At 37.2% G+C, this 24,683-nt stretch overlaps 1 protein-coding gene across 1 annotated transcript in view; it reads left to right on the top strand.

Annotated features, from left to right (window-relative positions):
- Positions 1-1,192: 1,192 nt before the first annotated feature.
- LOC122798821 (uncharacterized protein DDB_G0292642-like) overlaps positions 1,193-24,683 on the top strand; it is a 67,133-nt gene continuing 43,642 nt past the window's right edge. Inside the window, exons 1-3 of the mRNA XM_044067945.1 lie at positions 1,193-1,371; positions 5,412-5,512; positions 18,683-18,856. Coding sequence (XP_043923880.1) covers positions 1,284-1,371; positions 5,412-5,512; positions 18,683-18,856 — 363 coding nt within the window. The 5' untranslated portion in view covers positions 1,193-1,283. The remainder of the gene's footprint in view (positions 1,372-5,411; positions 5,513-18,682; positions 18,857-24,683) is intronic.

A 24,683-nucleotide genomic window follows, 5' to 3' on the forward strand; every position in this document is an offset into this window, starting at 1 on the left:
ACTACTGCCAGGAGCGCACGAAACGTCCGCCATATTACTTTAGATACTTCCCATAAAAATGTAAGTAGACATACCCACATTTACAAAGACTACAACAGTACTATCTACACTACTATTGGTATTCTGACAGTCGGCTCTTTAAGTTACAGTAATGTGTTTTTATCACAAGCGAGTCACTGGTGAAGGGAAACACACATTATGTCTATGGCTTAAAATTCAGTATTTTGAAATTCAGCATTGTAAGCTTAAGCATAATGAAACTCAGTCAAATGAGTTTTCAGAATTTTGAAATTTAGGTATTGTGGTCTCAGTCAAATTAAATTTAGTCGACTGAGATTTCAGTCAAGTGAAGTAGACCCATGTGTGTGTGTGTGTGTGTGTGTGTGTGTGTGTGTGTGTGTGTGTGTGTGTGTGTTTATATATATATGTGTGTGTGTGTGTGTGTGTGTGTGTGTGTGTGTGTAGATATATATATATATATATATATATATATATATATATATATATATACATACATTTATATGGTTTACTATCAATTGTGTGAATGACAAGCTGTGGGCATGTATGCTGCCGAAAATCAGATTGTCGTTCACACACTGTGAAGTGTATGGGGTAGTCGAACACACTTATGTGAATGCAGTAGTGGAGTCACATAAGTGTGTTTGACAAACTGTACAGATATTGTGGTACAGTGGGGAATGGAAATTCATCCATATCCCCACTGTAGTGCGATGTCAGAATTGAAATATATTATTAGCGGGGGGGGGGGGGTGATGGGGCGCAGCCCCCCACCCCCCTGCAAAAACGTGATATGTCGTATAGGAGTTTGATGTACACCAGCTCTTATATGGATATCATGTGATGTTTTCGATGACAATGTCGACTAAAATGTGTCAATCATATGGGTCGACACTGTGAAGCGGTCAAGATTCTGGGTTAAGTGGTTACTTAAAAAATAAAATTGCAAAGCAGAAAATATTCTTACTTAGCAGAAGTCAATTTGTTTTGCTTAAACAATGTTCCCATTTCAAACTAAAGAAAGTGTTTCACATTACTTGTTGAACATTACAAATTGCAGTAATATCCCCACATGAAGAAGACACATGTTGCAATCCCGAGTTTTTTTGTTTTTTTTGGTTTATGCTTTCAGTTTCAGTTTCTGGTAAACTGCGCTTCAGTCACACCCATATTTTTTTGTAGCTGATAATAAATAAGCTTGTGTCCCCACTGCACAGAGAAGGTAATTACTGTACTAAGTCAGTTCAGCTGCAAATTCAGAAAATATGACCACGTTACAAAATATACCAGAGAAACGATATGATCCAAGTGACATATCCCTGAAATATGTGAAAAAAAAGGATGAAATAACAGGTATTTATGTTCATTCTTCACTGTTAAGGCTAGCTGAATTGCATGTTTATAAAACTTAACGTTGTCCTTAGAACAGGTAGCACCACATGGAAAACCTACAATGGTGAACTTCAAAGTTTGCTTATGGTATTAACTAAATTTTTTCAACTGAATGAGTGTGACAAAGGATTGTGATTTATTATTTGTTATAATTAGCCTGTGCTATTAAATAGTGTCTCAAAGACAAAACCAGTTGTTTAAGAAGTGAAATCTTACTCAAGTTAACAACTGCTGCTCAGTGTTACACAAAAGTGAAAACATTTGCTGTACTGGCAGTCTGAAGGCTTACAGATTAAGATGTACACTTACAGATAGATTTTAATAATTGCAATTTCTTAAACTGAAGTTTAGATGATGGTTAAGATGCTTACCTTGAATACACAAAGTGCAGAGTTTGAGTCTCACATGGAATAATTGGTTAAGCTTAAAATGGCCCACAAGGGCAGTTAGCCTAGTACTACTCTATTAACTCATTTGTCATCTCACTCTAGTATCATTTGCTTACAGAAAATCCTGTAAAGGAAAAAGAAACATATGCTTGTGGTGAAGTTATACTGGACATTGGCATGGGGCGGATATGACAGATAGACAGTGTGATTGTTATCTAAAGATATACATAATATGAAAAGAGTGAAGTTCTTAAATAGATAGCTGCATAAATGTGGGTTATTTCATGAATGCAGCCTTCCAATGCTGTCATTTTTTTTGTCTTTTTCCCCCAGAGTTTACATGCAGGAATGCTGATATAAAACAATGGGGTGAAGGAAATGAATATGCCAAAGCTGGACACTGAAAATATGCACATATTCTCTTAATTTAGTCTGTTCTCTAGTTCACTGTTTCTGTATTCTCTACAGTCTTTACATCACTTAGTTTGTCAGTGACACCATCGTACTCAGCTGTTAAGCACAGCATATCAAAAAGAGAGGGTGCTTATATCTATGCCAGAGTCTACATTTGATGTTATTAATGCAAGGGATCACCACATAAGAACTGCATCTGAGAGAAGAATTGTAGTTTTCCAATTGCAAAGCCATCTAATACTGTACTTTTATCATGCTTGCATATAAAAATGTTTTGCACCATTTTTATGTTTTAATCAGGTAAAATCACTAAACCAAATTGTCTCTTTTCTGGGGCATCCTAGGTGCACCATTTGGTTCATAAACTTGCTCAGTCATGTAGCAGACAAATACAGAATGAGGGATTCAAAGCCTGGACTACAGCATAAAGCTCACTAGTAGAGTGTAGCCTTAATCCTCTAAACTAAACAGCCAGACATCATGGCATCTATACATTACTATGTGGCATTTGTAGTCTGCTGTTAACTGCAGCCCGTGCCCTATGTTATCACTAATTGTTATATTCCCGCTGTCTGTTCACTATATGTCTTCACATTTATACATACTGAGTATAAAAAAGGCTTCCTACTGAAATGTCTTTACTTGAAATGCCAAGTGCCAAAAAGCCGAAAGAAGAAAAAGACTGAAAACACAGGAGAAGAGCAAATTTTGAAAATCACTCTTCTCCTTAAAACTTCTTTTTGCACCCCCACATATCCCCAAACTTATATATACTAAGTGCAAGACTGTCATACCTCAGAAAAAAATTGAATATTTTGAGAAATGGCTAAGAACAATCTTTTGGGTAGTCAGTCTCTGAATTTCAGGACTCATAGATGTGTTCACATTTGTTCCTTACCACAATGGATCTGTTTATGTGCAGAGAATTTACTGAACCACCAATCTAAGTATTTGAGATTAAAATGAAAATTTTACAGAGCTGTAGTACTTAGTGTGGCTGCCTCACAGGACTTGTTTCTCTGTTCTGCTTCCTGGGTGTGAAGTGTTCTGCAGAAAGTCTGTACTTCCTCCCCTTGTCCAAATGACTTTTGCCGCACTCTTCAATTTCTTTCTACATGTTAAAGTCATGTAAGTAGGTGAACTGGTGGTATTCAAATTGCTCCTAGGTATGTGAGCTGTGTGTATGGAAGTATGTATGTATGTGTTCTACAATCAACTAGTGATCTATATAAAATGGCTTCCTCTGTTATGCCTACTGATAGCTGGCATGCAGCTACCTGCCACTGTGAAATACACAAAGCAGTTATTCCAAATTAATGTTTTTTTTTTTTAGTATTTCTCTAAATTTTTATTTTTTCAAAAACAATGTTAAAGGTTTATTGCAGTGTTTATGGCTGTCTGTTGCAATGCTTAATGTTAATATATTTGATGATGTGCCTGTGGTACAGTGATGTATTTATTCATTCAGTCATTCCCAAGTACTAACTTAATCCTATTTCCTGTCATGGGGCAGACAGGGTCTGTTCTTTTAAACATTGGGCATAAGGCAGAGATACAAATCAGGACAGGACAATAGTGTGTTACAGGACATATGCACTCACATACCCACTCATGGCACATCTACACCCACACTAACACATACTTATGAGCAAATCAGAGTATAGTCAGTTCACCTAATAGCATGTCTTTGTGATGTGGGATGAAACTGGAGCACCAGCAAAACCCCAGATAAACAGAAGGAGCACATACAGATTACATGTAAGAGGTACCTCATCCAGAACTCTAACTGGGGAACCAAGAGTTGTGCGGTAGTAACACTTACCTCTGAATGACTGTGCTATCTAGCAGGCAGGATTATGATCAGCATGTGGGTCTGTGTGGTGGTGGTGGTGGGGTGTCTGTACGTGGTCTGTTATTGTCAGGACTTGTGCTGATTTATAGGTGCAGAGCTCAACAGGGAAGTGTATAAATGTACCAGTTCAGTAATTCATCCTTTGTAAGACTTTGCTCCAGTGTGACTCAGCATGACTATGAATCCCCAAATAGCAGAGCAGAGTAAACTATGTAGTGCAGAGCAAGCTGTCGTGCAGAGATGAACTCCAGCCACGCAGGTCACATCTGGTGCTTAACTCTATGCACTGATTATTGCAGTGCACCGCTTGGTTCACCCATGCTCTCACAGTTTTTCAGCATACTGAGAAGTTTAGATGTATACTGTTTTTAAGAGCAATGCTCTCATTTTGCTAAAACTGACACCACATCTTCATTTTTTTCATGTGGTTATATAAAAATACAAGGTTATTTGTTAATTTACATGTAATTTCACTGTCTGATTGGTTTGAGGCCCAACTTAGCATATCAAAAACATACAGTAATTTATTAATGTGGGACAGACAAAAACTTGAGTATGCTAATAAGAGGTTAAACAGTAATGACCCGAGGACAGTGCCTTGTAGTAACCGTTTATCTATTAGGTGAGACTGGATGTACTACCTTAAAACTTCAGGTGCAATAATAGAGATCTGAAAAATGTAAGAGTACCAAAGAATTTTAAATGTAATGCAAACCTGTATTTAATTTCTGCATTTGATATGAGTGGTATTTCAAGACTTCTGACTAGATAGTAAGGAAAAAGTAAAGACATTAAAGAGTGTACACTGTAACAGCTGACCTTCAAACAGGAAGCTCTTAATATTATGTAGAGATTTTACTCTCCTGTGCAACAGCAGATCTGTTTGAATTTCGGTTTGTAACGTACCACTGAAGATTATTACTTGTTATAGGGCAGGGGAGTTGTAAAGTTTTATCACAGAACAATACATGAGGAGATTTAAGTTTGTTTTCTGTCTATAACACTGAAGATGTTTCAGTAGTGTACAATGATGCTTCTAGGATTTTGTGTTAACTTCAGTCTTAGACAACTTATTAAATTGTCACAAGCCTTTTTCTTAACTATATTGTACTATACAGATGCTCGACATGTTCCTTATATTGTAGACGTAAATTGCTGGTATTAATTTTTTAGTCTGAGAAAAAAACAGTTTAATGTGGTATTGCCTTCACCAGAGAAAATAATTGTTTTATAGCATACTCATATGTAGTTCTGTTGAAATATTAACATTTCTTCAAAAAATGAGGAAAAATGTGGCCACACAGAAACATTATATTTTACAAATTGCTTGTCTTTCACTTTTACAGGAGATGATGTTGATCCAAATATTTTACGGGCAGAAATGTCTTGCGGGCATGCAGTTGATCCCAATTCATTAACAGCTTGGTGCAGAAGCCTTATAGACCAGGTACGTCCGCTGCATACAGCAGTTTTCTGAAATTATGTTGTGCAGTGACATCAGTCAGGATTCGGTATCATAATTCTTCAGAATATTGTAACATATCATGACATACTCCATTGGCCCTAGGTGTGAGTGCGTGTGTGTGTGTGCCTTCTGTGAAAGGCTGGACATTGGGCTGGCAACTTGACAACGCAAAATTCCACTGCCAATCATGAGCGGACAAGTGATCTGCTGTGGTGACTTCTAACCTGGAAAAAGCCGAAAGAAGAAGATCATGACATACTCTGTAATATGATTATCATAATGCAGTGGGTTTAAGCTTTGCTAGATATAATGCTGGCAGATAGTTACTCAGAAAAAGAAACATGTTTTTGTAATACAACACACCTCTTGATGTTATCCAAAGACCTATGGAGTTAGTCATAGTTGTTTCTGTGCAGCTATAAACTATTCTAACAGTGGCTCATCCCTGCAGAAACATCCTTGCCAAGTTAGGTTTTATTTTTACTAGGATCTTTGTTCATTCCTTCTTCAAGCTACACTCTAAATCTGATAAGCGTTGAAGATCACTTTAGTATTTACTCATATTTATTTATTTATTTCAGTTTGATTACCGGGGAAGTCCACTGGGCCAGAACGTGCCCATTTTCAGTGGAGACCCGGGGAGAAAAGCTCCACAAGCAAATACAATACAATACAATACTGGTTACAAAATGTTAAAGGTAAAAGTACAAGTATAAAATCATAGTCGGGGAAAATGCATTGCATAAATTGTACATATAAAAAAACTTAGTAAACAGATAATAGCAGAGCAGGTTACAGGTATTTCCATTCAGCACAGTATGATCAACTGAGAAGTAGAAGGATTTAAGGTTTCAATTGTTATTTTACATTAGAAGGTGGGCAGTTGGCATGCATATGTTATAGTTAAAAAGGTAAATAAAAAGAAAGTTGCTGTGCTGACAATAGAGATACTGTAATATTTACAATATTTACATACTTGGAGTTATATGAGCGAAGTTGCTTATGAGTGAAGTTGCTTAATCAGAGACTATCAGAAAGAGTCTCTGATTAAGCAAAGCAGTTTTGTCATCTAAATTCATTTTGCTCTTAACATGCTGTATACGCTGGGTGTTGGGTATTTGGTGTGTCTCTTTAACATGCTGTACACTGTGGTTCTTGGGTATTTGGTGCATCACTTTAATGCTGTACACTGTCATTCTTCGGTATTTGGTGCATCACTTTAACATGCTGTACACTGTGGTTCTTGGGTATTTGGTGCATCACTTTAATGCTGTACACTGTCATTCTTCGGTATTTGGTGCATCACTTTAACATGCTGTACACTGTGGTTCTTGGGTATTTGGTGCATCACTTTAATGCTGTACACTGTCATTCTTCGGTATTTGGTGCATCACTTTAACATGCTGTACACTGTGGTTCATGGGTGCATCACTTTAACTTGCTGTACAGGGTGGGTCTTGGCTATTTGGTGCATCACTTTGTCTTCATGTGCAAATTGCACAAGTAGGAATGTTGCTGTTGTTAAACATTGAAAAAATATGTTGTGTTATTCTATATACAAAGGCAAACAAACATGTTTTATTTGTTATATTTGTTAACCTGTATAGTCCAGCTGGGCAAAGAATCCCTTTTCACCAGAAGTAAAGCTCCTTTATTTTCAAGATTGTGACTTATCATTACTTCTTTTTGATATTTAAATATCCTTTTGAAAATATTATTTATAACTGTTGCTTAATGGCAATGAAGGTCAGATGAACATGTTTGCCTTCAATAGGCAGGTCTGCCTAAAGAAATTGACATATTAACCTGTTTCTTTGAGTAGATTTTTATCTCATCACCTTTTCTTAGAAGAACAATATCTGTGTTACATCTTTTACAGTTACCCATCCAATCATCCAGATTGTGTTTGAAGAGGGCCAATGAGGTGTTCTGTTTGAATGAAGTAGGTGTCTGTTCCAAAAGTATGGTAACCTCTGGGAGAAAATTCTATCCTTCCAGCAGGTTCTATTAATATCACATACCAGGTTAAGGTCTTTAGAGTGAGTAACCTGTGCATCATTTGACTTGTGGATATGCAGCATTTCCAATAAAGCAGGGTCAGAGATTGCCTTGTATGCAAGGCAGAGATTGCCTCTGACTAGTGTGTATGAAACAGAATAAAGTGACAATTATTTCAGACAATCCACATAGGATAGATGCTGAAGACCTTGAATTTTCCTTGTGAGGAACCTTTGTTGTTTCTCCAATTGTTGCAAGTGCTTGGAAAGGTACATACCAAAGGGGGCATTGTACTTAATTATTGGCCTGAGGAGGGAAGAGTACAGGGACATTATAACTTCTTTTTTTCTGGAGGCAATGCCCTTACTTATGAGATGAGCATTATAGAATGCCCTTCTCGCCACTGTGGAGACATCTTGATCAAAGGTAAAATTGCTGTCACCCTGTGTGCCCAGGTCTCTCACCACTGAGTACATACTTAGGGTGTTGCAATTGATGTGGTAGTTAGCAGTAACATTGCTCTTACTGAAAGGGAAGATAATGTCACTTGCTACATTAGTGACATTATTGTCTCAATCTTATTTCAACCACTGGTAGACCAAATGAGAGAGAGAGAGTGAAAGAGAAAAATGATATAGGCCATGCCTATAAAATTAGAAGAGATGGCCCATGTATACAGCACCATCTCATGTCTACCTTTATTTTGCACACAAGGTCGATCTTTAAGAGGAATGCTTAGCAAAATGGTAAAAAAATGTGGCCCTTCCTATTTCTAGTAATCCATTTCTAATGCCAGTAATATACTGATTGTGTGGTGGGTCCCCTTCACATGGTCGACTTTTCACAAAGTCGACTTTCAAATGGCCGAGACCATATGATCGACTTTTGAAAAGCCGACCATGGGGGACCGCTATCTCTGTATAATGCAGAATGGGAAAATTTCTGCTAACAGTTTTAGGGTTAAGTGTTTGTTGTGTTTTATGTGTTTATTTTACATGGTTGGATTTCCGAAAGCTGATCGTATGGTCTCGGCCATATGAAAGTCGACTTTGTGAAAAGTCAACCATGTAAAGTAGACCCCCATGAGGTTTAGGTCCTTTCTTGCTCCCCAAACTCCCCTCCAAAAAAACCCATATATCAATTAACTGCTCACTCAGCCAAGTTGTAGTCTAAACCAGGAATTCTGTCAATAAATCTCTGAATCTTCATTCACAGATATAAATCAATATAAGATAAGTGCTGCCTACTGCCAAAATGACATTTTTGTCACCTTAAAGGTGCATGAAATTTAATTTAATTTACAAGTTACAATAGAGAGTTGATTATCCAAATGTCAATTATCAGAAACATCAATTATCAAAACCAGCCTTCCAAAGTTTTCTGGTAGGGAAAATCATAAAGTCTGACTATGTAAACATTATATGTATTTCCTTGAACATATTTTTTGAGCCTGTAACCAACTCGTGTGTGAAAAATATTCTTTATTGTCCATTGGAATCACTGAATGTTTGAAAAGTGTATTATTATTGCATGCAGAAAAAAAAACAAGACGTTAGAACTTTTTTTATACGGTTCAATTACATGTTTGATTATCCTAACAATTTGATTATCCGAACTACCCTAGGTCCCAATTAGTTCAGATAATCGACTCTCTACTGTAGTCTCTTTTTGTCTGTGTTCTGCTGACTTTAGCCAAACACAGGGAAAGGAAGAGCACTTTTCTTATGGAAAATATGTATTTTGTTCACAGCATAATGTAAATTCTCTCATTTCTGAATATACTTTGGTGCAAGACCACCCTAGCAGTACTATCTAGTAGATCAAACTACTCCAACTGCTCTGCCTACACCCCTCACTCCTCTGTTCCTTTTATCTCCACTCCTCATGCCTCTCAAATTCTAAGTGCATGAAATCTGAACAATGACAAATATAAAGGGGGGTAGGGTTGCCGCCTGTCAGGAAATTGTCCTGACAGTCAGGAAATTAGGGTCTCTGCCAGGAAATCCAGTTAAGGTGAGTACTTGTAAGACAGTTTGAATAATTATCACAGCTAACAAATTTGTGAGGTACATAGCTCTCAGTGTACTAGGGACAAATCTCATCAGAATCAGGAACAAATCCAAAAATAATCAGGGACACTTTTAAAATATTAATACTATACTTGTGACACAGAAAGAATAATAGAATGTGAATTCATATACATTTTCTGGAGTAAAATAAATCTATAACTAATTGTTACCATAAAGTGTAATTCATCACCTTTTCTCCAAAAGTCTTTAGGACGGATTAAGAGGGATAGAGATAAATTTGAGCCAAAATTAGGGATAGCTGAGAGCTATAATGAAGTATGTTTCTTAAAATGTTTACTGTTTCACTTGTATTTCTTATCTGCATTCAAATGTGTGAAAACAAAGATTGCTGTGGCTTATGCTTGTGTGTGTGTGTGTGTGTGTGTGTGTGTGTGTGTGTGTGTGTGTGTGTGTGTGTGTGTGTGTGTGTGTGTGTGTTTGTTAGTGGGATTAAAGTGCATGTATGTGTATATAAAAGAAACAAGTTGGCTATAATTTATTTCACTTTTATCACAGTTAAACATTAGCACTGCACACAATAAGTGGTAATCTTTGGTGGTCCAGACTAGATGTGAAGGAAAGGAACACATCATTGGTACAGTGGCATGGTTTACTATCAAAATTTATATCCCACTTATATAAAGCTGGGACGGTTTAAAGGCTGTTTTCAAGTTTTTGTAATGCCGCTCTGGAAAATGTTTGAATCCACATTAGCAAATGTTAATGTGCATTCATTAATGTGGAATCGATGTTCTGATAACAGATCACACAACAGTGGGGTTCAGGAAATGTACCCTTTATTCACTGTAGCGCTATCTTGGAGTTGGAATAGATATAATATGCAGGGGGTGTGGAGGATGTAGCTCTCCACATGCGGGGTGCAGGGCGGCTTTCCCCCCTGCAAAAAAATTATTGGTAACACAGACTTTTGACATTGGAATTTCTGCTTTTCAAATGTTGATTCTGTTTTACCATTTCTGAAATTTTGTAAGTCGTTATTACCTATTTTACTTTTGATTTTCCGCATTTTAATAGTAAACCCAGTGGCACAGCAAGTAGTATTGTCATCTCACATGCTTACCACCCTATCTGAGTTCTTGACTGTGACTTCCATGTGTTTGTATGGGTTTTATTCAGGTGCTCTGGAGTCTTCAAATGCCCCCAAACTGTGCTGTAGGTGGATTGATATTCTGTGTGTGAATATATTGTGAAAGCACTGCTTTGTCTGGGTTAGTGAGTGTGTGTGTGTGTGTGTGTGTGTGTGTGTGTGTGTGTGTGTGTGTGTGTGTGTGTGTGTTAGTGGGATCAAAGTGCATGTATGTGCATATAAAAGAAACAAGATGGCTATAATTTATTTCACTTTTATCACAGTTAAACATTAGCACCGCACACACTGGTAACACAAGCTTTCGACATTGGAATTTCTGGTTTTCAAATGTCGATTCTGTGTTACCATTTCCAAAATTTTGTAAGTTGTTATTACCTATTTTACTTTTGATTTTCCGCATTTTAATAGTAAACCCAGTGGCACAGCAAGTAGTATTGTCATCTCACAGTGCTTACCACCCTGTCTGAGTTCGTGACTGTGGCTCCACTTCAATTCAAGTGCTCTGGAGTCTTCAAATGCCCCCAAACTGTGCTGTAGGTGGATTGATATTCTGTGTATGAAAATATTGTGATAACACTGGTTTATCAGGGTTAGTGTGTGTGTGTGTGTGTGTGTGTGTGTGTGTGTGTGTGTGTGTGTGTGTGTGTGTGTGTGTGTGTGTGTGTGTGTATGTGTGTATTGGTGGATGCATACATAAACCTTCTGGGTAGTAAAATAAATACAACACAGAATGCATCCCAGAACACTCAGAGCTTCTGGAAACCATAATTCCTGTCTGTATAGGTGGCTTTATTAGGGTCCTCTGTTGTTGGCCACACCTAGTCTAAAACTAATCCCACTCAGAGTTGGGCACAGAGATCACTATAGTTTGTGTGGGGTCCGGGGATACTGTGATCATTATTACTTTAATGTTCCATGCAGTCAAACTTTAGAGATGGTACACAGAAAGACTGTTTGGCTTGTATGTTGGGTAGGGACAGAGTGGTCATTATTTCTTTAATTTTCCTCAAAATCACACCTTAGAGATGAGGGTTACTATAGCTTGTCTAAGGCCAGTGTATTATGTCAGAACAACTTGGAATGAACTACTATAACAGTTATTTCTTCCACTTTCACCATTTGAAATTAGATGTAAATACAGAATACAAAAACAGAATAGTTTGTTGCATGGCCAGCAGTACATCTAGCCATCCCTAGTTTCTGCATTTAAGTTATGACCTACTAAGTATGTGGAAATTGTATGACTGTTTTATATGCTATGTGTAAATGTTTCAGTTGATTTAAAGTTTGATAACCTTGTCCTGCAATGATGTGTGAGCATGTGTTGAACTAGAATGAAACTTTATACCTTAAGTTATCTGATTCTGTTTTGAGTTTAGTTAAGGAAATAAGCTTAGTGCACCTGAACTACCTTCATTGCACTATTTAATACATGTTTGAATAAAGCAGTAAACTGTTTATGTATTTCTAGCCAGATTGTGATTAGCTATTTTGAGCTTGTGGCCTCACTCTCTGCTAAGCTCTTTATCTTTGACTTAACAACATATGGACCAGCCTGTTTCAGCTTAATACCCTTGTTAGCTTAACATTCTTATGCTGATAGTCTGCTACTCTTAATAAGTTCAATTGTTCTTTGTGTTTTTAATTGACTGGATAGCATGTGCCTTTACCGTGAGTATGATAAGACTGTTTTGTACTCACAAAATTCATTTAAATTGGGTGGCGAAAGCCAAACACATTCTGGCTAGGCTTATAAATGCCCTAGGGCAGATAGCCTAGTATGAACCTATGAACCTATAAACCTAACAAAAAATCGAACACCTTAGACTGGATTCTTACTAACAAACATCACCAAACGTATAAAGTAGGAACTTTACCTGATGATGTAAGTGATCACACATTGATTTACATTACGAGGCAAAAGAATGATATTTCCAACTCCCCCACATATAGAATTTCACAGTCCAACAAACACTTTATCCCAGTACTATTCCAAAGTGAACTTAGTGCTTATGACTGGAACCCTCTAAAAACACTCCCACTAGAAAAGGCTGTTAAATATGTTAACTCTAAAGTCTTAACTATCCTTGACCAGTACGCACCTAAACGTTTGATTAGAATGAGGTCCAAACCAGCCCCTTGGCTCTCAAAAGAAACCTGACAAAAAATTTTGCTGAGAAACAAATCTTGGACTAAGTGGAGAGCTACCAAAAATATCTCAGAGCAACAAACCTTTAGACAATTGAGAAATATTACAAAAAAGCTATACTCACAGACAAAAAGAACTTCTACTGTAAACTACAACAAACCCACCAATATATTCCACAAAAGTTCTGGGCAAGTATCAACAGAACCCTTCATCCAGGGCACTCCAGTACACCAACCCCTATAGGGGCTAATCATAATACCACCCATCAAACTGCTAATGCATTTAATACCTTTTTCACAGAGACCATACAATCTCTAGTCAGTCAGCTGTCCCCAGATAACTCAAGCCTTGCTACCTCCATTCCTAGCTCTCTTCCAACATTCCAACTACAACCCATCTCTACCACCTTCATCTACAAACTTATCCAAAAACTTAAGCCTTGTACTCCTTCTGCTGACCAGTTACCATTTGAATACCTGCAAACAGCAGCCAAAGCAGTAACCTATCCTATATCCATCCTTGTAAACAAAACCATTATTGAGGGAACCATCCCAGACATCTGGAAAATCTCCCACATTACCCCCTACACAAAGGTGGTAACTCAAATGAATATTCTAACTACCAGCCTATAGCTCTTCTATCACCCTTAGCAAAAGTTATGGAAAAATGTATTCACATTGGCTATTAGACCATCTAATGCAACACAACATACTAGCTAACTGCCAATATGGCTTTAGGCCATTCCACAGTACCACTACTGCCCTCTTATCCTTCACCAACTCCATTAATAGAAACCATAATAAAAACATCCTCTCATCAGCGCTCTTCATCTATCTCTCAAAAGCTTTCGATATGGTAAACCATCCCCTGCTTATAAATATTCTCAAATCCCTTTCTCTTGACACTCAGGCTGTTCAATGGTTCAAGTCCTACCTCAGCAATAAGCAACAGACAGTGCTGTGGGAGAACAATCTGTCATCCCACCTGTCAGTCACCCTAGGAATCCCTCAGGGCTCCATTCCAGGACCTCTCCTTTTCTCACTTTTCATCAGCAACCTATACGTAGCAATCCCTCAGGCTACCTATATTACAATATGCAGACGACTCTACTCTCATCTGTTCAGCCAACTCCTCAGCAGAACTGCAATCTCTGACTCAAAAGGTATTTAATACAGTAGAGACATGGTTCTTGAAATGTTGCCTCCTCTTGAATGCCAAAAAACTAAGCTCCTACTCTTTACACCTACCAGTAAATCCTCCCCTATGAATTTCTCAGTCATATCCAGTAATGGCACCCTCATATCCCCAACTCTACCACCAAACTTTTAGGAATTACAATAGACAATAACCTCAATTTTGATAGCCATATAAACAACAATATAAAAACAGTAAACAGAAAAATGGGCTCTTTATATAGAATCAAATCCTTCCTAACTCCAACAGCTAGAACCACTATTGCCCACTCCCATTTAATCTCCACTTTTCTTTACGCCTCACCCATATATACTAACCTAAAAAAAATAATCTTCTCAAATTAGCTAATTCCTACAATAACATTGCCAGATTTTCCATTGGGAATCCCTTTAGAACCCACCACTGTCAGAATCTACAGCAGCTAGGCTGGCTTGAACTACAAAACCAGCTGCAATTTTCCCAACTCACCATCACCCATAAGATTATATCAACATAACAATACTCCTATACTCACTAACCTCATAATTCCCTACAAAAATCTAAATTCCCTACGCTCTTCTAGCAAACTTCTAGCTAGCATAAACAAGTCCAACAACTTGGCAGGGGATTCTCTGTTTTCTAGCACTGCTGGGAAAAACTGGAACCTTCTACCTAGTGAACTAACTTTACTTTCTTCCCTACCCCTCTAAACAAAAGCTCAAAAGACACTTCAAAACATATTGGTTATACCCCTGTTGCAACCCTGATTAATCCTCTACTTTGACTACTTTTATCTCTATATTCCCACTTTTTTTACTAAAACTATGCTGCTTACTCCCTCTCCAAATTAACTTACTTTGTGAATATATATATTTTTAATTTACTGTAAATTATCTCATGTATCATATTGTAAAATACTGTTTTATCCTGTATGACAATATCTTAGTGTAATGTTCTTCGTTGTGTTATTACTACTTACTGTCTACTTCTTTGTGTCCTTTCATTTGCTTAGTGTTAAGACTGTTTTTTTCTATAAATGCTTTGTGCTACTATTGGAGCTTTTCTCCCCAGGCCTCTACTGAAAATGGACATATATTCAGTTAGACTAGCCCAGTTAACAAATGTAAAATAAATAAATACATATGGCTTTCAAATAGGTGTAGGAGAAAGAAGGTATGTTGTATACATACAGCTGATAGCAGTAGGTTGAAATATATTATTCTGCTCTGTTTGTTCTTTCACTTTATTGTTTGACTTCAAATGGGTACAGAGAACTTTCTGCCTTTTGTAGTTGGGTCCAAGGCAGCACACTGTGTGATGTATGACAGGAGCAACTTGAAATATGACTATTTGTCCTTTCACTTCCATTCCAGAGTAACACCAAAGGGTAGACATAAACTGATCCCCTTTCTGGAGGGAGGGGGGAGAGAGAGAGAAAGGCAGTCATCCAAAATATGATTTATGTGCCCTCACAAGCATTTTCTTTCAGTTTGTGGATAACTGCTACTTAGTTTATTGGTAACTACTGTGTCAGCATTCTTGAACATTAAGCCTTGTACATAGCTCATTTCTTCCTTGAAAAAAATACTTTCCTAAGTCCTGATTTTCGTTCAGGCCATCACTGAATCACCTGTTGTGGAAAAATCTCAAATTCACCTTGGAACATTTAGAACCTAACAAATTCTGGTGGCCTTGTGGTCCCCAAATTCCCAGCTTAATTAAACTCTTTCGTAGATACTTATTACAGTATAGTCTTGGCCATTTAAGATGTGTTGAGTAGATATAGGAAAAAGCAGACAAGTAAGAGAATGTTTAGTAAAACAAAAAAAAAAGTATTCCAGATAGTATGAGGAGGCAAGAATGGGAGGAAGACAGGAGCAAACTGAGGTCACCACAGGTTGACAGTAGAAAGCAGGGAGTGCTGTGGGACATTGCATCTATGGCTTCATATCATCTAAGGCTGTCCATGTAGTCAGTGTGTATGGCATTTAAAAACTGGTGCTTCTGGGTGTGGCTTGCTAAAAGAGGTGTATATCCCCTAAGGTAAAGGGAATGTTTTCATTCCATAGGGGGTGTGGCTTATTTGTCAGGAAATGGGGGATGAAAAGGTGGCAACCCTAATGGGGCAAAAAGGCCAAAAAATCAGGGACAAATTTTGCATATCATTCCTACAAATTTATACAGCTCCTAGAATAAAATGTTTTGCTTTATCATTCAGTTTCTGAAGGACATAAAGTCTAAAACTCAGTGTACATCGTTTACTGATCTCAATCTTCAATAATTTACCAGAAAACTATAAATCTATAAGGAAGAAATAAAAAAATATGAGAAAAAAATCGTAGGCTACATGGTTTCATCTTCAGAGATGTTGCATTCAGAAGTGGAAAAACTGACCAGCATGTTTTTTGATAGGGTCTAGTTTTGGATATTATGAATGAGGTCACTAGTAATTGTGGTACTAAACACTTATTTAGGGTTAGATGAAATATCATCTAGGGATGTAAGTAAAACATTAACTAATATCAATTTTTAGAATTCTGTGGTTCTACAAAACTCTACAGGTTTCAGTATGGTTAAGAAAATTTAAAGAATTAATTGGAATATTTTCAACATTAATCCTACTGTTTTGGAAGAGGTAGCAGATCAACCACATTTTGTATACAAAAGTGTTTGTAGTTTAAGAATCCTATCAGAAAAGAATTCTGGTAATAACAACAACAAAAATAGTATTCACAAAGGAACCAGAAAATGTAGGGATTGTAGTTGCTGCTGTGACATTTACGAAGGAGAATCTGTAAAAGAAGATTATGGAATAGTTATGAAAATAGCATTAAAATGGTAATTGTTTTTCCAAAGGGGAGATATATATATATATATATATATATATATATATATATATATATATACATATACATATATATATATATATATATATATATATATATATATATATTGCAAAATGTGAAACATGCTCCAGTTTTTTATGTAGAGAAGACAGAGGAAGAATTAAGAAGAAAAATAAATTAACACAAATATGACATTAAAATCAAATGTGCCACCAATGCATTATATAAACATTCTGAAGTGTGTAAAGGCTGTAAAGATTTTAAATCAGAAATAATTAACAGAATTTAAATTGCCCCCCCCCCCCCCCCCACACACACACACACACACACACACACACACACACTGGGGATAGAGCTGTTAGGAGACTAAACTGAAATATAAAGAATTATTTTTGTTGCTGAAATTGAATGCCACAGCACCCCCTCCCCCCAGGATTAAATGATAGTGTATCCATAATTCCTGTTTTTAAATTAAGGGCATAGAAACTTTAATGGTGACATTACCATTTTACAGATTTAAAATGTTTTTTTTTTTTTTTTTTACCCTGGACAGAGTATAAATATTTTGTATTTTATATTTATAATTCATTTTACATTATGGGCTAGATTAATGAATGCCTATACTAAGTGTACATGATCTGTATTCAAGAACATCCCTACCACATTTTGTTGTGTGATGTAGCCCATACATTATGGTACCATTTATGAATTCCTCTCAGTATTTAAGGCTGCAAGAAAAGAAGTAGGAAAACTAAACTTAGATGGGAGTTACACTTGTGTTGTCTAGTCACTCAGAACAGTGTATGCTTAGTGTACACTTAAATGTGGACGTTCATGAATCCAATTCTGGCCTGATATTTATATATTTTTATATATTGTTAATGTTTATTTTTTCATATTTAAATTTATCACTTGTCTATAACTTAAGTGTAAAACATTTTTATTGTGAATGTGTTTTAAATAATCTGGAAGCTTTGTTTTTATTTTTATTTTATGAATACAGTTCCTAGCTAATTTAATTCCAACATAATTTAATTAAATATAGATGTACAAAAAGAAAACTTTCTCAGCTCTTTTAACTTTTTATATTCTTCATTAATTTCAATGGTAGTAAATTCAGGTGGGATATCTTATCTTTTTCAGGCATATAGGACATCTAATTGGACTATGTTTTTAAATAATTCATGTTTCTTTAAGTATCTAATTAATTATTTAATAATGGAAGTATTTAAAGTGAGGGGAGATATGTAATTAATTCTGATGAAGTCTTTGGGAATACAAGATGAAAATGGTGTATTTTTTTAATTTGGTGTTAAACTATTTTTCCATGGTTGTTCAACAAACCTTGAATAGTACGAGATGGTATGGCTCCTGGTCTGTTTGGATTTGATTGCACAGATTGGTTTGGTTTGTTAGTATTGGAATTGTGTGCTGTACAATCTGATTTCAGTTACATATTTTTAAATAGTGGATGTTGTGGAATACATAGTTTATTGTACCTGTGCACACATATATCCGTATATATGAAAATCATGTGTACATACATACGCATGTTCAGAATACTCATTCATGGGTTGCTGCTGTTTCCCATTAACTAATTGAACTTGATCGTAATTTCCAAAGTCGGTAGGAACATTCTTTTATAAATTAAATTAATCCAAATTTAAAAGATGGGATGCTACTAAAAGTGAATAAATGCATCCTTGAGATGTGGAAGACTTTTAATAAGCTCTTTAACTTTAAAAAAGTACAGGTATTTAAAATCTAACTGCATTCTACTGTCAATATTTATGTTGTTTTCTCTTTCAGAATCACTATAAGTTTCACTGCCCTGCAGTAAAAGATGGGACAAATGAGAAATGTGGAAAGGAGTGGCCATACCAAGAAGTTAGGAAACTGGCAGTTCTGACAGACGAGGAACAACAGGACTTTGAAGAGCGTCTTGCTGCTTTGGCTGCAGCTGAATACTGTGAATTTAAATCGGTAATGATTTCTGTGCAGTAATTAAGGAGAAGGGTGAAATAATCCACCAACAGTCATGGAATATTTTATTTGTTTAATTAGGACACTTTTCAGTGGTCCATCCTGCTATGAATCTGTACCATCAAATGGGCTTGAAAAATAAAAATATTACAACTCACCCCAAGATTGTATGGCATTACAGTTAGTTATAAGATGGAGCATGGGAAAAACCTTGCCCTCATATGAAACAAGCTAGTAGATTTGAGTTTCAGTGTAACAGTTTACAGGATGTGGTTTGTTAAAAGTGACCTGATCAAACATACCAGATCTATTTAATTTAATTTGTTAAGTTATTGATTTAATGTTTGGTAGCCTGTGAAGTAGACAGTTGAGTTGGTCACAAAATCTTTTTCAGTTGCGACCTGTGCCACATGGTGAAGCTACTTACAGAACATCATACATAGCACATTTACAGATACAGGAAATAGAGCACATGGTACATGATAAGTGCACTGTACTGTATTTGACATGCATTAGCACGTGGTACATGATACGTGCACTGATATGTAACTGACATTAGCACATGGTACATGATAGGTGCACTGTTCTGTAACTGATATTAGCACATGGTACATGATAGGTACACTGTTCTGTAACTGACATTAGCACATGGTACATGATATGCGCACTGATATGTAACTGACATTAGCACATGGTACATGATAAGTGCTCTGTTCTGTAACTGACATTAGCACATAGTACATGATATGCGCACTGATATGTACCTGCCATTAGCACATGGTACATGATACCCGCACTGATATGCAACTGACATTAGCACATGGTAAATGATAGGTGCACTGTTCTGTAACTGACATTAGCACATGGTACATGATACGTGCACTGATATGTAACTGACATTAGCACATGGTACATGATACGCGCACTGATATGTAACTGCCATTAGCACATGGTACATGATACGCGCTCTGATATGTAACTGACATTAGCACATGGTACATGACAGATGCACTGTTCTGTAACTGACATGCATTAGAAGATGGATACTTAGTGCAGTGAAAGCATGTGACTTCAGAAGTATTCACTGTAAGATTCTCAACCAACAACTACAAGAGCTGCTTATAAGAGCAATCAGCAAAACATTGTTGTTCACTTAAATGTTGAACATGGGATAGCTTATTGGATATGCATAAGTAGTACCGAACTGTAAGATGAAAAGCATCATATTTACAAAATTTATGTGTTAATATATATACCTCTTGGCATGTGTATGCATGTATGTATATATAGATAGATATAGGGTTGCAGTTAGATCAGTCAAACATCATTTGTTTGACTAATATAACTTTTCAGTTTTACATTGAATGCTAGGTATGTCAAATGTGAGACTGCTAAAGTCAGTATCATCGATGGGTATGTGTGTGAAAGTAAGTGGGTTGGGGTGTTTGTACGAGTAGTTACAGGATATGGTTAAAATAAGGGTCAAGTACGATGATATTTTTAGTGTTTTGCATTTGTGTAATGTCTTAGTGTGTGTCCAAGTGTGATGTTTATTGGTGTTGCTAAGGAAAGGGGTTTTCATCAGGTAATGTGTAACATTAGGGTTACGGGCAGGTTAGGGTTAGCACAGAAGAGTAAAGTGGAGCAGGGGGTTTGAAGACCTGCACATTACTTTATGAAAACCCCTTTCCGTTGCAGCACTACTGTTCATATAAATTTGATTCTGTGGTAGTGACAGGCTTTTATTTATTTAGGTATTGCCAACAGTCTGGAAAAGTCAGTCATTTGATTTCCTTCTACAGTCACGTGATTTTCATTTTTTAGTGCTTGACATTAAAAATTATAAATTTGAAGTTGCTGATTGAGTGAGATCTGATGTATCTTCAGTTTGATTGGTGAGAAATATATATGTATGTGGCTTTACTTTGACCGATCAAAATTACATTTTACTGAAACATAATAACATGAGCTGTTTTTCATGAAAATGCATTTACCGAAATGCACTTTTGCATAAAACAACTTAACCGAAAAAAAAAAATAACAAACAAAATAAAAAAAACACAACACTAACCATACATATGAAGGGGGGCAAGCCCCCCCTGCACCCCCACCCCCCTACTTTTATATTCTCACTCCAAGATTACACTACAGTGGGGAAAAGGGAATATACCCTTATCCCCACTGTACTGCGATCTAAGCAACAGCCCCCATTGCTATTCGCTGAGTTGCCTTTTCAAGACAGTGCATTTTGGCAAAAATGCACTTTCACGAAATTCAGCTCGCCAAATTACCTTTCAATAAAATATAATTTCAATGGGTCGAGGTAGAGCCATGTATGTATGTATGTGTGTTTGTGTATGTATGTGTATACTGTATATATACATATATATATATATATATATATATATATATCTACGACAATACCCAGATTTGCTTTGAGCTACTGCACAATGGTACCTCCTCTACCAAGCCAACAAATATTGCCAGTATACTGGCTGACAGATTCAGTGCCAACTTTACCCCCCTCTTCCCCACAAAGGACCAATCAGAATTCCAATAGATTGGCAGGCACCCAGTATTACTGCTGCACAGGTTAAAACAGCACTGTCCAAGACCAAGAATACAGCTTCTATGAGACCTGGCAATATCCCTGGTTGCTTTCTACATGAACTACAGAGTAAACAAGGATATAGGGAATCTCCAAACTCTGGATCCCACATAGTTTGGTTTTGTGAAGGGTAGATCATGCCTGCTCAACTTGGTTGACTTCTTTGAGTCAGTCACCAGAGCTGTAGATGAAGGCAGGGTGGTTCATACAGCCTGCCTTGATCTGGCCAAAGCTTTTGTTACCATTCCCCACTCAGGAATCATAGAAAAACTCACTAAGCTTGGCATCAACCCCTATATCACTAGGTGGGTTGCAAACTGGTTCACAGACAGAACTCACAGTGTGAAAGTAGCTGACTCCAAGTCAGACTGCTGATTAGTCACTTTTGGAGTCCCATAGGGGTCACTCCTGGGTCCTTTCCTGTTTAATATCTACTTCTCTGAAGTCCAGGCCAACACGAAGGGACTCTGGCTGACAAAATTTGCAGACGATTGCAAGTTGGGAGCTATTATTAAATCCCCAAGTGATGTTGACATCCTACAGAATGGCCTCACTGTGACCAATGACTGGTGTCAGAACCATGGCCTTAAGCTCAACACCAAAAAATATGTCATCATCCCCTTTGGGAAAAACCTGGTTCCCATGAATTACTACATTGATTGTAGTCCACTGAACACAGAAGACGTTATAAGAGATCTGGGAACACAGGTTGACAGCAACCTCTCTTTTGATCACCACATTACCACTGTGGTCAGAAAGCCCTTCTGTGTGGCACATCTTATTACTAAGGGTTTTGCATCCAGGAAGAAAGTGGTCATTGTCTCCCTATACTCTTCCCTCATTAAGCCATTCATCGAGTACAATGCCCCATTTGGCATGTACCTCACTACACACCTGCAACAACTGGAGAGGCCACAAAAGTACCCCATAAAGAGGATCCTAGGACTTAAATACTTGTCCTATATGGACAGTCTCAAAAACCTCCAACTCTACAAAATTCTCTGTCTCATATCGTCTACTTAGAGGTGATCTGTGCTTGACTTACAAAGTCATGTGTGACCCAGCTCTGTTAGAAATGCTACATTTAAAGAAATCTCAATCCCTCCACACCACACGCTCCAGAGACCTCAAACTCATTACCACAATTAACAGGATATGCTGGAGGGACAGGTTCATAACACAGAGACTGCCCATGCTATGGAACAGACTTCCCATACATGTCAAGCAGAACACCTCGCTGACCCTCTTCAAGAGAAATCTTGATGAGTGGATGGGAAAAAGAAAATGCACCCTGGGGATGACACCAGTGGCTCTACTCGACAGAGGCACTGGGAACTAAGGTCAGGTGGCACTATGCCAGGGCAATCCTATGGCTAGGCTTGTAAAGGCCCCAGGGCCATTAGTCAGTACACACCTATGAACCTATGAACCAATGGGTTCCGGACATTTGTTCAAATAAGCAAATGTCCAAAACCCAAATGGCCAGGCATACTTACGTGAAAGTGCTTTTCACCGAAGAAGCACTTTCGCATAAGTATGCCTGTTGTCGAGGCTGTACTATGGTGCAGGTAAGGGAAAATTCCCTTTTTCCCACTGTAGTGCAGTCTCGGAAGGAGAATATTAAAGTAGGGAGGTGTGGGGGGCACAGCCCCCCAAATGGGGGATGTTGGGGGGTGAAGCCCCCCTGCTAAAATGTTAATGTAGTGTTTTTTTCGATAAAAGCGCTTTCGTTAAAGTGTGTTCGGTTGTTATGGATTCAGACGTTTGCTTATTCGAGCAAACATCCTAGATCCGAACCTGTATATATATATATATATATATATATATATATATATATTTATACACACACACACACACACACACACACACACACACACACACACACATGGATCTACCTACTTTATATAATCAAACAACCGTAATGTCGATATACTAAATATAGAGATGGCAAAGTCAACATTTCACTATATCGTAAGTTCAAAAGCATGACATACAAAACTTCGAAATGTAAAAACATTGAAAACATTGAAAATACTATAAAAACATTAGATCTGTAACCCTATATATTTGCAACACCTTACCCAGTCATGTTTTGCTACTAAATTCCAAATCAAGCTCCATAAAACAGCACAAACTTATGTTATTAGGGAATTACCTGGCACACTGGTCTGCATAAAAGTCTGAGAACCTCAATAATAGATATCAGAATAATGCCACCAGTAATTCCATGCCTCTGGCACATGGCACAATCCATACCATCAGGAATGTTACCCCTGCCATTAATGTTGTCAGACAGCTACGTATGTACTGTGTGCATCACCGAAACAGGTATCACACATGTATCTGGTGTAACAACTTGATGGGGATTCTGCACCATCAGACAATAACGTTTATGCAACAAAAAGAATACCTAGGTATGGCCAATAAGATCTGTGACAGGTCACTGTGGCAAAGGTGGTACACTTCAGTTACACATCACTGGAAGATGTGCAGGGAGATACATGAAGAAGGGTGCATTGTACTCAGTTATTGGTCTGAAGAAGGCTGTAAATTATGGAGGTTTTATTGCCTGTGATGTGGATGTCCTTCACATACTCAGTAGTTGTGTTACATACAAGGGAGTAGTCAGCACTGTGGCCACATGTTGGTGGATGTTCCACATACCATCTACTCCAGGACACAGGTCACATACCTATTGACCTGATTATAGGGTATGATGTCTACACTATCCTTGGGTTGCATGTTTGTTTCATACTTCTCAACCGCTTAGAGTAAGGAATCTGGACAAAGCCATAAAAAAGTTGTACAAATAGGGACAGTTTGGAAATATTTATCTTACAAAGTTAGAAAGTTGATAGAATAACAGGTTTTGCATTAGCATGAATGTTCTGAAGGGTATGAAGTCTAAAACTTAAATTTCTGTCATTATTTTCTAACTTCAGTCTTTAATGATTTGTCACTAATTTGCCAGACAGACATAATTTTATGCAAAACGGACCAAACATATAAGGCAAAAATCTGGACATCCTGTGGAAATCTGTACAATTGAGAGGTATGGTTTGTTTTCATGATGTAACAAATCCCTCCATGTATTTGTTTCATTGCAGGTATTGTTATGCCTGTGGCAGCAATCTTTGGTATGTGTCGATACTGTCTGTATTATACTAATATTACAATTGGACTCAGTGATTGCCCACAATCTGTAGTCCTTCAGACAGC

This window comes from Protopterus annectens, chromosome 3.part1, assembly GCF_019279795.1.
Source record: "Protopterus annectens isolate FY-2018-M chromosome 3.part1, PAN1.0, whole genome shotgun sequence".
Lineage (NCBI taxonomy): Eukaryota > Metazoa > Chordata > Ceratodontiformes > Protopteridae > Protopterus > Protopterus annectens.